Source organism: Malus sylvestris, chromosome 3, assembly GCF_916048215.2.
Source record: "Malus sylvestris chromosome 3, drMalSylv7.2, whole genome shotgun sequence".
Lineage (NCBI taxonomy): Eukaryota > Viridiplantae > Streptophyta > Magnoliopsida > Rosales > Rosaceae > Malus > Malus sylvestris.
Genome location: NC_062262.1, coordinates 34,482,355 through 34,494,956, shown reverse-complemented (window position 1 = coordinate 34,494,956; position 12,602 = coordinate 34,482,355). Strand labels below are relative to the sequence as shown.

Sequence of the window (12,602 nt, the reverse complement as noted above, 5' to 3'; positions counted from 1 at the left end):
GCATGAATGGTTTTGATTATGGTATTTGTACGGTGATATGATAGGTACATAGTCATATCACCATGCTTTTTGTATTTAAGAAGTATGGAGATTCTAACCAAAAGCATAGAGAACGCAAATAGGTACATGACTACCACACTATGCTTCATTTTTATTTATTTATTTATTTTCTTTTGCATTATATCAATTTTCACACAATATAAAATATAAAATATAAAAGAAAATAGAGCAAACAAAATTTTAGACCATGCAAGGGCCTCCATTTGTGTAAGATTCTACATCGACCAACGGAGAGGGGGTGATGTGCCTTATATGTACATGTTCCCCTCCCTATAGCACGAGGCCTTTTGGGAACTCATTGGTTTTGGATTCCATCGGAACTCTGAAGTTAAGTAAGTTCAGGCGAGAGCATTCCCAGGATGGGTGACCCACTGGGAAGTTCTCGTGTGAGTTCCTAGAAAATCGTGAGGGCGTGGCCGGGGCCCAAAGCGAACAATATCGTGCTACGGCGGAGTCGAGACTGGGATGTGACAAAATGGTATCAGAGCCACTCTGTCGTTCGGTACGAATGTGCCAGTGAGGATGGCGGGTTCCCCTTAAGTGGGATGGATTGTAAGATCCCACATTGACCAACGAAGAGGGGGTGATGTGCCTTATATGTACATATTCCCCTCTCTCTAGCACGAGGTTTTTTGAGAACTCACTGGCTTCGGATTCCATCGGAACTCCGAAGTTAAGCGAGTTCGAGCGAGAGCATTCCCAGGATGGGTGACCCACTGGGAAGTTCTCGTGTGAGTTTCTATAAACAAAATCGTGATGGTGTGGCCAGGGCCTAAAGTGGACAATATTGTGCTACGACGGAGTCGAGACTGGGATGTGACAATTTGAGTCTCACACAGGGCCTCCAAAATCTCTAGACTGACCCTGGTTGATAGTAAATCCCACACTAGGGAAATGAATTACGTTTCATATTCCAATTAATTTTATGGTAGAACCTCAACGTCTTCATGTTTATTATGTGGACGTCTTGTTTATGCATTAAATTAGACAAAACACGAGGTAGAAAAAACTTCTAAAAACCCTAACCTTAAATGACACACCCCGACTCGGGATGTCCACTAGAACTCTGAATCGAGTTGTGATGGCCAACACCTAGAAGGTGACGAAACCATAAAGTGTAGTGATGTGGAAAATGTGAATAAATTTAAACCTAAAAGTGCCTAAATACAAAAGTGCGCGGTGAGCAGGAATGAACCCATTTCACATGTGATGATAGAGTATAAGTATAGTACAGTAAAATATGGTGAGAATTATATCATCGATCGATGGTAATCGTCTACACCAACATTTGCCAATAATCCTCATCAGTGCAAAAACTCTGCTACTAAAACCTGGAAAGACGAAAAACAAGGGTAGGTGAGCCTGAAAATAACATTTTCAAAAGCACAAGGCCTTTTGGGAACTCACTGGCTTCGGGTTACATTGGAACTCCGAAGTTAAGCGAGTTCAGGCGAGAGCAATCCTAGGATGGGTGACCCATGGGGAAGTTCTCGTTTGAGTTCCCAGAATTAAAACCGTGAGGGTGTGCCCGGGGCCTAAAACGGACAATATCGTGTTAGGGCGGAGTCAAGATTAAGATGTGACATTAAACCCTAAGCTTCAAAAACTTTTTTCTCACCGGGGTGTGAGACTTTGTCTCTTCTTGAGAGCTTTCTCACTGGGGTGTGAGTGTACATCCTTCTCTGTTGTCAATCTCGCATCCGTCGATCCTAGCTCTAACTAGGATCGGTGTCAGATTCTTGCTTCTCGTCTTCCTTTTTCCCTTCCCTTTCCGTCTCAACCTGCCTGCATTTTTAGTTGCCATTTTGCTGGTTCGACCCTCTTCACCACCTTTTGATTTCGCTTCCCAGATGCCCCAACTCTGCTTTACCCTTTTCTCTACCTACATGATTCCCCATCATTTGTTCCCAATCATCTCCATTTGCTTCAGTCCTTCATTGAACATACCATCTGTGTCTACATCAACTTATCAACACTGCGATTTTTCGCGATTTCCTAGGAAGGTGCGTAGAGCCTTGAGTTTTCTCGTTGCTCGAGTGTTCCCACCACCTCCTTCCCGCTGTGTGCCCTTGTTGGCACTGTTGTTCATGGGTTGTTTCCTGCGAGCTTCTTTCAGTTTATGTTGCAAATCTGCGTGGTGATCTTTGAAGGATGTTGTCGTCTTCTTTTTATCCACTTCTGGGACTCTATTTGGCAACGTTTCTGGTGAATGGTTTAAGTTAAGCGGTCAGGATCCTTTCGACGAAGTTGGGGTGTGAGTGTACATCTTTCTCTATTGTCAATTTCGCAGCCGTCGATCCTAGCTCTGGCTAGGATCAGTGTTAGATTCTTACTTCTTCTCTTCCTTTTTCCTTTTCCTTTTTGTCTCAACTTGCTTGCGTTTTCTGCTGCCTTTTTGCTGGTTCGACCTTTTTCACCACCTTTTGATTTCGCTTCCCAAATGCCCCAACTCTGTTTTACCCTTTTCTCCACCTACATGATTCCCCATCCTCTATTCCCAATCTTTTCCATTTGCCTCAGTCCTTCATTGAACATACCATCTGTGTCTACATCAACTTATCAACACCGCGATTTTTTGCGATTTCCTGGGAAGGTGCGTAGAGCCTCGAGTTTTCTTGTTGCTCGGGTGTTCCCACCACCTTCTTCCTGCTGTGTGCCCTCGTTGGCACTGTTGCTTATGGGTTGTTTCCTGCGAGCTTCTTTTAGTTTATGTTGCAAATCTGCGTGGTGCTCTTTGAAGGATGTTGGCGTCTTCTTTTTATCCACTTATGGCACTCTGTTTGGCAACGTTTCTGGTGAATGGTTTGAGCTAAGCGGTCGGGATCCTTTCGACGACGTTGGAGGCAACTACAAGCTATTAGGGTTTTTTTGGTTGCTAGTTTGTTTTGGGCTCTTAGCTTTCTGTTATGCTTTTTTACTGTTCTATAAGGGTCCATTTCTCTTTTGTTTGTATATTGTATTTTGGGCCTCTTTCTTGTAAGTTTGTTTTGTTGGTAAATGTTTTACACTTACTCAAAAAAAAAAAAAAAAAAAAAAAAAAAAAAAAAAAAACCCCTAAGCTTCAAGATGAGCTGCGGTGCTATTTAGGCCTTGGAACGATGATATACCAGGCACTGGAACGATCCAAGCCTTCGCCTTAGCGTATTTGCTCTATGAGCTCATGAGAACACCAAGAAACCCTAAATCCTAAACTCTAAGCTTCAAGATGAGCTGCAATGCTATATCAGGCCTTAGAACAATCCAAGCCTCCGTCTTAGCATGTTTGCTCTACGAGCTCATGACAACACATAGAAAATATAATTGCTGGAGACATGTAATGGCCTTAACGCCCTGCAAGCAAGGACCAGAAGTGTCAGTTATGTTGGCATCACCCCCTCTATGGTGATCACATTCAAGCGACGGAAATGGTCCACTGATAAGTTAATAAGCTTTGTGAATCCAACATGAAAAACTGGTTTGGTATTGCTGTGTTTTGAAGAAAAAAATGCTTCTGATGTGTTGTACGAATAAGCTAATTTTTGCTGCTTCACGTTTTCAGCTTTTTTTCACCCAAAACTGTGAAAATAAGTTGTTTTTAAGTATTTATCAAACACATTTTTGAGCTTAGCTTTTTTTTATACTACTTTTTATAAAAGCATATCAGTACCAAACAAATATTAAATGATTTTCCACATATCCCTGGTTAGATAAAGTTTGGTGACGTTATAAGGTAGCGTTTGAATGTGGGGAATAACATCTTCTGGTAATCTTAGACCAACACAAATAGACAAGGACACATCTTCTGAAGAGAATCAAATCAAACTGGACCATTCTCTAGCTTTTCAACTAGATAAAGACCTGTGAGTGAAGGAAGAGCTTACATAAATGAACCAAAGGATTCAGTGAAAGCATTACGAACGGTTTATTTATTTGTTATAATTGATTGATAAAATAATTTTAATTTCAATTGATTTTATTGTTGAGAAAAACTTTACAGAGTAATTTATAATATGAATAGTTATGATCATAACATAAATTTTGTGAATATATCATGAAATATTTTAAGCAGAAACTCCACTTAGAAAGTTGAAGTTTCACCATAAAACCAATTGTAACATGGGAAGTAGCAAAACTTACTTATAAACCCATGCAAAGTCCGTCCTCCTATCAATGTGAAATTCATTCTCAACATACTCGTCACATATGAAGAATTTTCAAGCCTAACGTGGACAACACAAACAAGATGACGTGGTGCGCATATGGTCGTTTGAACGACAACCTACTCTGATACCATAAAAAAAATTAAGATTACACCGTAAAAATAAATCGACAATGTAAAAAATAGCACAACTTACTTTCTATACAAGATCCCTCGTCTCGTCAATGTATTAACTCTCAACACCTACCTTAAAAAAGACATAATTGATATGTTTAATTGTTTACCAGTCAAGGCAACGGAGAAACGTATTACTACCTGCTTCCAAAACTGACTTTACCGCTTTCTTTCCTCCTTCCTCATTCCAAATATTACTCAAATTCAAAATCCGAAAATATTCCAATCCAATAAAGCAAAACCTCAGATTCTCCCTCTCTTTAATGCAACCCTAATTTCCTCCTCCGACGATGACGACGATGGCCGGGTCCGTACAGCAGGCGCCGCCGAGTCAGCTGTGGGACTCGGTGCTCCAGCTGACCAAGTCCGCCCAGGACAAGAACAGTGACCCGCTCCTCTGGGCGGTCCAGCTCAGCTCCAGCCTCACCTCCTCCGCCGTCTCCCTGCCCTCCGTCGAGCTCGCCCACCTCCTCGTCTCCCACATCTGCTGGGCTAATCACGTGCCCATCACGTGGAAGTTCCTCGAGAAGGCACTGACGTTCAAGATCGTCCCCCCCATGCTCGTCCTTGCTCTGCTCTCCACCAAGTACTCTCTCACTCCCTCATAACATTCGTTTTTATGTTTCTAATTACAATTATTGTGTTAAAGTTACTATTTTTAGTTTATTGTTTATGGAGAGTGAGAGAATCTGAGATTGTGAAGTATTTACGATTTACGTTTTCGTGGGAAGTTGATTTTAGTAGATGAAATATCTGATTAGTTTCGATATTCGACTGTATGGTTGTTCGGTTTGAATGGTTACTAAAATGTGCGTGCAGGGGTAGGTAGATTGACAAATTATGTGAATTGATTAACCTAACTAAGATTGCACTAGGGGATCGGCTTGTGCGAAATGTCCGAGTTACTTGTAAAGTTGTAATCTTTGTACAAGTTCAAATGAAAATTATGAGGCTTTGTGGCGTTACAGTTGGTAGTTTGCGGTTGAATTATGCTTCATCATATGGCGGACAATGCTTTAATAATGGTTCAGAAAGATATTATTGAATGAATAATTATTTAGGTAGTTAAGGTCTTCATGCCCGTAGAGTTTCTTCATTGAGTTGGTGTTGGTGGACGAAATTCATGCATGTGCCGTCTTGTGTGATGGATGGTCTTTCTTAGAATATAATGTTCCTTACAATTATGCTTAATCAACTGTTGTTATGAAAATGTACTTTTACATGTTAAAACTTACTTTCAGTGTTGTCTTGTTTCATACAGGGTTGTTCCAAATCGACAGCTTCACCCTACAGCATATAGGCTCTACTTGGAACTTCTTAAAAGACATTCATTTTTATTTGCTTCTCAATTGAATGGACCAAATAGTCAGAAGTAAGTTTCAAATTTTCTCCTTTTGTTGTACAATATTATTTCCCAATAAGCCTACCTTGAACTTGTGCTTATGTTACTACAAGCCATTATTGCAAAAAGTCTTGACAATAAAATCTTAATTCAAGGCTTCTTTTCGGGAAACAAACAAGTCCGTGACAATGAAATATTGTGCTTAGTTGTTCTTCCTTGACATTTTATCTTGTATGCACTCTTAGGTGCTTCCACTCTTGCCTATACATAAGAATGCAAAATGTGTATTTTATTTGGTTTCTCGATAGGTACAAGAATGTAATTTAAACATGACAGTTTGCACGGAGGCGTTCAGATTCCTCCTTCCCTCTGTTAAAGAAATGCTCTTTATTGATGAACTATTTTGCCCCTTTTGCCTTTCCATTTCCCCCACGTGCCCCTTTGAAAGAAACAGTGACTTGTAGAGAAGTTATTTGTATAACTTAATGTCATAAACCAACCAAAGTCTTTCAACACCGTCTATGTCTACTCGGTAATTTCTTCATTTTGCTGTCTCATGCTTGTGTGATAGTTTCTAATAATATCTTTTGATGCGATTGCAGGATTATAAAATCCATTGATGATGTTCTACATCTTTCCCGGCAGTATGGCCTTCAAGTGTCTGAACATGGAGTTCTTATTGTTGAGTTTGTCTTTTCAATCATATGGCAGTTACTTGATGCATCCTTAGATGATGAAGGTTTGCTGGAACTTGCCCCAGATAAGAAGCCTAGATGGCCTACCAGGCCACAAGATATGGAAATAGATGGTCATGGTTGCTTTAATGAGACGAGAAGTGAGCAAAATGAAGGTTTGCAGAAAGCAAATACTGCCATGGCTATTGACATAATTGTGGAGTTTCTGCAGAACAAAGTAACTTCAAGGATGTTGTACTTAGCCCGTCGAAATATGTAAGGATCTTAACCTTTTCTCTTTTTTAATATATCCGTTTACTTTTTTTATTCTTGCACATATTTCTGTTAGTCATGCCATGTTTATGAGGGAGAAGTGGGAAAACAGCAGTTTGGCCAATTGCTGGTGTGATGCAATTTGACTAGTTTGAAATCTCATATCAGAGTTTGAAAAGCATCGTTGGTGTAGATACCAAACATATCACCTCTTCTTTTCAGGCCATCACACTGGGGAGGTTTCGTTCAGAAATTGCAAGTGCTTGCGGCCAACTCATCAGTTTTGAGGACTATGAAACATATAAACCCAGAGGGTCTTCTACAGCTGACATCTGATACCCGTCGACTTCTGACTCGGGAATGCAAAACAATTTCACGACAAGAATTTCATGCAGTCTTGTCTTCTGGGTCTTTAATGTCCTCTGCCTGTCAGTCTCACGGAATGAGTTCATCTGCTTTTTGGCTTCCCATTGATCTGTTTCTTGAAGATGCTATGGATGGATCAGAAGCAGCTGAAATTAGTGCCGTCGAATCCCTTACTGGTGCGGGCCAATTCTTTGTATCATAATCCTTCTATCATGCATACCTAGAGCTGATAAGATTCTAGTACTCCTAGCCAGCAATATTGATTTGAGTTAACGTTGCAGGTTTAGTGAAGGCTCTGCAGGCAGTTAATGCCACCACATGGCACAATGCATTTTTAGGTTTATGGATTTCAGCTCTTCGGCTGGTTCAAAGGGTAAGAATTGATGCGAACCAATTTGGAAATTTCTATCTAATGATTGATTGACATCTTGTTATGTGCTAGGAAGAAAATTCTCAAAATAGTGAGTCCAACTGACCTTTTATCACATTTTCCATCTTGATTGGTTTTGTAGGAAAGGGATCCTAGAGAAGGACCTGTCCCTCGTCTTGATACCTGCTTATGCATGTTGTTGAGTATTACGACGCTTGCAGTTACTAATATTATTGAAGAGGAAGCTGAATTGATGGAGGAAACGGAGGGGGATCATACTAACCAAAGGAAGGAACAGGCTCCTGGAAAGCGCCGCAAAGATTTAGTTAGCTGCTTACAGCGATTGGGTGATTATGAGACCTTGTTGACTCCACCTCAGTCTGTTTGTTCAGTGGTGAATCAAGCTGCAGCTAAGGCTATAATGTTCAGATCAGGCCTTACAGTCAGTAATGGATACCACGAATCTGTTAGCGTGAACGACATGCCAATAAATTGTGGTAAGAAATTAATTTTTCCTTCAGCCCAGCAATTTGATTTATGATGGAGTTTTGAGAAGGTATAAGATAGCTCTCGATTTGAGTATTCATTTGTCTACCATTATTATTTGGTTTTTCTCTAATTCTGCTTTCAAGACCAATTGTTTTTTCCTTCTTATGCTTAAGAGGGTTTTGTTCTGTTTTAACATCCATAATTCTCTTTTTGGTCCTGTTTATTTTTCTTCCAGTGGGAAACTTGCGGCATCTGATTGTTGAAGCTTGTATTGCGCGGAATATCCTAGACACATCAGCATATTATTGGCCAGGCTATGTGAGTGCACGCAGCAACCAAGTGCTACGCAATGTGCCCAGCCAAGTGCCTTCTTGGTCTTCAATAATGAAGGGGTCACCTCTAACTCCATCACTGGGAAATGCTTTAGTTGCCACTCCAGCTTCTAGGTATGCTATTGTATCATTGCTACATTTTTTGTGTTTTTATTTTTTTATTTCTTATTTCAAAGTAATCTGATTCTACCATGTTTAGCCATAACAAAGAAGCAGGGTTGCGATTGATAGGCAGTGATAGTCACACTACATAAACATGATTTCTAAGTGGGAATCATGTATTTTGGGTCAATGATTTTTTTAATTTGTATCATTGTTTAGCTCATAACTTTAGGTACCAAATAATAACTATAGCATCCATAATTTATCTTGGCATCATGACCTGGCCTTCAGTTACCCCCTTCTTTTCCTGAAGCCAGGTATATCAGATACTCTTTTTTGTAAATTTACCCAGTGGTATGGCAACTGAATTTAAGCTCATGGGTTTGATGGAAGCTTAGCAGAAATTGAGAAAATATATGAGATTGCAGTCAATGGTTCAGATGAAGAGAAGATATCTGCTGCTACCATTCTTTGTGGGGCTTCTCTTGTTCGTGGATGGAATATACAGGTAGGCTCTCTCTCTCTCCTTCTGCTAGCCTCTACCGCATGTTAGTCTTATTCAATTCTTTGTCCTTTGCAGGAACACACCTGTCTTTTTATTATAAGATTGCTGTCACCTCCGGTTCCTGCAGATTACTCGGGGAGTGATAGCCATTTGATCGGCTATGCTTCATTCTTTAATGTCCTTCTGGTTGGCATATCATCTATAGATACTGTACAGATTTTCTCCTTATTGGGATTGGTATGTTGGATCCCTTATGGAAATAGTTAAGATTGCAAAAGTTCTTGTGTTATGAAGAAAGTTTCTCGAGGCCTTCATCTTTTCCAAAAACTAATGTTATTTGTCATTCACTTCTAGGTTCCACTACTTGCAGCTGCATTGATGCCTATTTGTGAAGTTTTTGGCTCAAGTGTTCCCAATTTCTCATGGACTCCTACAACGGGGGAAGAACTCTCATGCCACGCAGTGTTCTCAAATGCTTTTACACTTCTATTGAGGTTGTGGAGATTTGATCATCCACCTCTTGAACACATGATGGGCGACTACCCAACTGTGGGAATCCAAACTGGTCCAGAATACCTCTTGTTGCTGCGAAACTGTCGATTAGCATCCATGGGTAATTCAGTCAGGGATCGAATAAAAAGCAGAAGAGTTTCAAAATTCATCACCTTCCCTTCAGGTACCATTACCATGGATTGCTTTCCGAGACTGAAACTCTGGTACCAGCAACATCAAAAATGTATTTGCTCTACCCTGTCTGGGCTTGTACCTGGGACTCCCGTTCATCAACTTGTTGATGCACTCCTGACCATGATGTTTAGAAAAATAAATAGTAGTCAGCAGTTGACTCCAGCAACGTCAGGTAATAGTAATTCATCTGCATCGGGAACTGATGAGTCCTGTATTAGACTCAAGGTACCAGCCTGGGATATCCTTGAAGCAACTCCATTTGTCCTTGATGCTGCTCTTACTGCATGCGCCCATGGAAGACTATCTCCCCGTGAACTGGCTACAGGTTTGTTGAATACCCTTTATGCATTGATAGAAAAGCCGAACTGAAAGCTCGCCTGTGAGAAAGGTGTAGTTTAAGGTTTGTTAACTTTGTTGCATGCTTCATCTCAGGACTGAAAGATCTCGCTGATTATCTTCCAGCGACTTTGGGAACCATGGTAAGCTATTTTTCAGCTGAAGTAACACGGGGAATATGGAAGCCAGCTTGTATGAACGGAACTGATTGGCCAAGCCCTGCCGCAAATTTACTACTTGTTGAGCAGCAAATAAAGAAAATCCTAGCTGCCACTGGTGTTGATGTCCCTAGCCTCTCAGTTGGTATGTCCTTTATATTCTATAGCTTTGTGAAAGAACGTTTCTGTTTTTCAAGAAGCCTTATATTGTTGTAATATAAAAAATCATGATAACTTCTAATAGTTCAATTGACCAACTTGTTGTCGGTTGTACACTCATGATTGAAAGTGAATGTGTTCTGTCAATATTTCAGTTGACCAACAAATTTTAGACTAGGGAAATTGGAGCTTTGAGTTCATGCTGTAAACTTCTAATAGTTGTAATGTTAACACTTTAGGCCATAAATTTATTGCTTGCAGGTGGGAGCGCCCCAGCTACGCTTCCCTTACCATTTGCAGCCCTCATAAGTCTCACAATAACTTATAAACTTGATAGAGCCTCTGAACGTGCCCTTCATCTGATTGGACCGGCCATGAACTCCCTAGCTGCTGGTTGCCCATGGCCATGCATGCCGATCCTAGCCTCATTGTGGGCCCAGAAGGTAAAGCGCTGGAGTGACTTCCTGGTGTTTTCTGCTTCTCAAACTGTCTTCCACCACAACAGTGATGCTGTGGTCCAGCTTCTTAAGAGTTGCTTTACATCTACTCTCGGGTTAAGTTCCTCTCGTGCTTACAGCAACGGCAGTGTGGGTGCCCTCCTTGGTCATGGCTTTGGTTCCCATTTGTCTGGTGGGATTTCTCCTGTTGCCCCCGGAATTCTTTACTTGCGTGTGCACCGGTCTGTCAGAGATGTAATGTTCCTGACAGAAGAGGTACTCTCTCTTCTAATGTATTCTGTTAGAGATATTGCAAATTGCGGGTTTCCAAGAGAGAGGGTGGAGAAATTGAGGAAGACCAAGCATGGGACGAGGTATGGACAGGTTTCTCTTGCTGCCGCAATGGCACGCGTCAAGATTGCAGCTACACTTGGGGCCACTTTAGTTTGGATATCTGGCGGATCGAGTTTAGTTCAATCCTTGATCAAAGAAACTTTACCTTCTTGGTTTATATCGACCCGTGGTTTGGATCAGGAAGGCAGAGAACCTGGAGGTATGGTTGCCATGTTGGGAGGTTATGCCCTTGCATACTTTGCAGTACTTTGTGGGACGTTTGCTTGGGGTGTGGATTCAGTATCACCAGCATCAAAGCGGCGACCAATGGTTCTCGGGCGGCATTTGGGATTTATTGCAGGCGCGTTGGACGGGAAAATATCACTGGGTTGTGATTGGGCTATGTGGCGGGCATATGTGTCAGGATTTATCAGTTTGATGGTGTCATGCACGCAGAAGTGGGTGCTGGAAGTTGATGTGGAAATATTGAAGATGCTGAGCAAGGGACTTAGACGGTGGAATGAGGAAGAACTGGCTCTGGCCCTGCTGGGACTCGGTGGCGTTGAGGCCATGGGCGCAGCAGCTGAACTAGTCGTTGAATGTGGGGTCTGAACGTCGTGGACGCGTGTAGGCATCCATCAGTGAGAAACTTACATACAGCGGGGATGCCATTGTCCGTTGCAGAGAAGTTCTTTCCGGTGAAAAGGCAACTTACGGACATGTGAATGTGAGGTCTGAACGTCGTGGAGGCATGTAGGCATCCATCAGAGAGAAACTTACGTACAGCAGGGATGCCATTGTCCGTTGCAGAGAAGTTCTTTCTCGTTGAAAAGGCGACTAACGGCCATGTATGTCTTGTACGATATTCCTTGTTGCGAGGTAGAGATTGGGAGTTCAAACCTTTTGCATCCATTTGTTAGAATCAATTAGCCAAGATCAAGATTTAAGCCATAGAAAACACAATCAAGAAAGCATAAAACCTTTTACATATGAACTAATGTATTTACACTAACCTGATGAACCTCCATTGGAATATGCCATTGCAGCAGCTGTCCAAATTCTGTATGCTGCAATTCTTCTCCTCTCTAGTAGAACTCTTAATGCTCTAACTAAGAATAGGACTTAGTTCTTGACTGAGCATGTCCATGAGAGCAGAGATTACAGCATATATATATATATACATATACCTCTCCTAAACCAACAAGGATTTCCTATTACAATCCGATTAGGAAACAACTCACGTTTCCTAGTGTATGTTGGTTCTTCTCCATGACAGATGCCTCTATCAACAAGAACTCACATTCATCTTCCTATAAGGCTTTCTTATACTAATTGGACCAAATAACTGACAATTGTTCACCGAATACTCATGTTCATATCTTTACATTCTCCCACTTGAACATGAGACATGAACAAGCACAGCCTTTACCAATTATAAGAAGTGATCACATAGCCTTATTCAAGATTTTATCATCATGACCAACGTCCCATTGCATTTCAAAATACAGAAGCCAAGAATCTCATATTACTACCAAAACAATCATTGATTCAAGACTCACATGTATCCAATCTGCAATTATGACACATGATTAACAACACTAATCCAGAACATGCTCCCACTTTTCAAAAGATCACAATCTATATCAATCTTCAATGAAAAACAGCAT

At 41.1% G+C, this 12,602-nt stretch overlaps 1 protein-coding gene across 1 annotated transcript; it reads left to right on the top strand.

Moving 5' to 3' along the window:
- Positions 1–4,486: 4,486 nt before the first annotated feature.
- Positions 4,487–12,017, top strand: LOC126615805 (mediator of RNA polymerase II transcription subunit 33B-like). The gene is made up of 12 exons (XM_050283707.1): positions 4,487–4,958; positions 5,634–5,744; positions 6,317–6,664; positions 6,884–7,203; positions 7,309–7,400; positions 7,540–7,894; positions 8,122–8,332; positions 8,714–8,828; positions 8,901–9,062; positions 9,180–9,837; positions 9,945–10,151; positions 10,427–12,017. The coding sequence occupies exons 1-12, from the start codon at positions 4,663–4,665 to the stop codon at positions 11,545–11,547; spliced, it is 3,996 nt and encodes a 1,331-aa protein (XP_050139664.1). The 5' UTR covers positions 4,487–4,662; the 3' UTR covers positions 11,548–12,017.
- The last annotated feature ends 585 nt before the right edge of the window (positions 12,018–12,602 follow it).

Coding starts and splice junctions, on each gene's coding strand:
- LOC126615805 (XM_050283707.1), top strand. CDS start 4,663: ATGACGACGATGGCCGGGTCCGTACAGCAGGCGCCGCCGAGTCAGCTG. Junction 6,665..6,883: donor TACTTAGCCCGTCGAAATAT/GTAAGGATCTTA, acceptor TCTTCTTTTCAG/GCCATCACACTGGGGAGGTT. Junction 8,829..8,900: donor TTCGTGGATGGAATATACAG/GTAGGCTCTCTC, acceptor TGTCCTTTGCAG/GAACACACCTGTCTTTTTAT.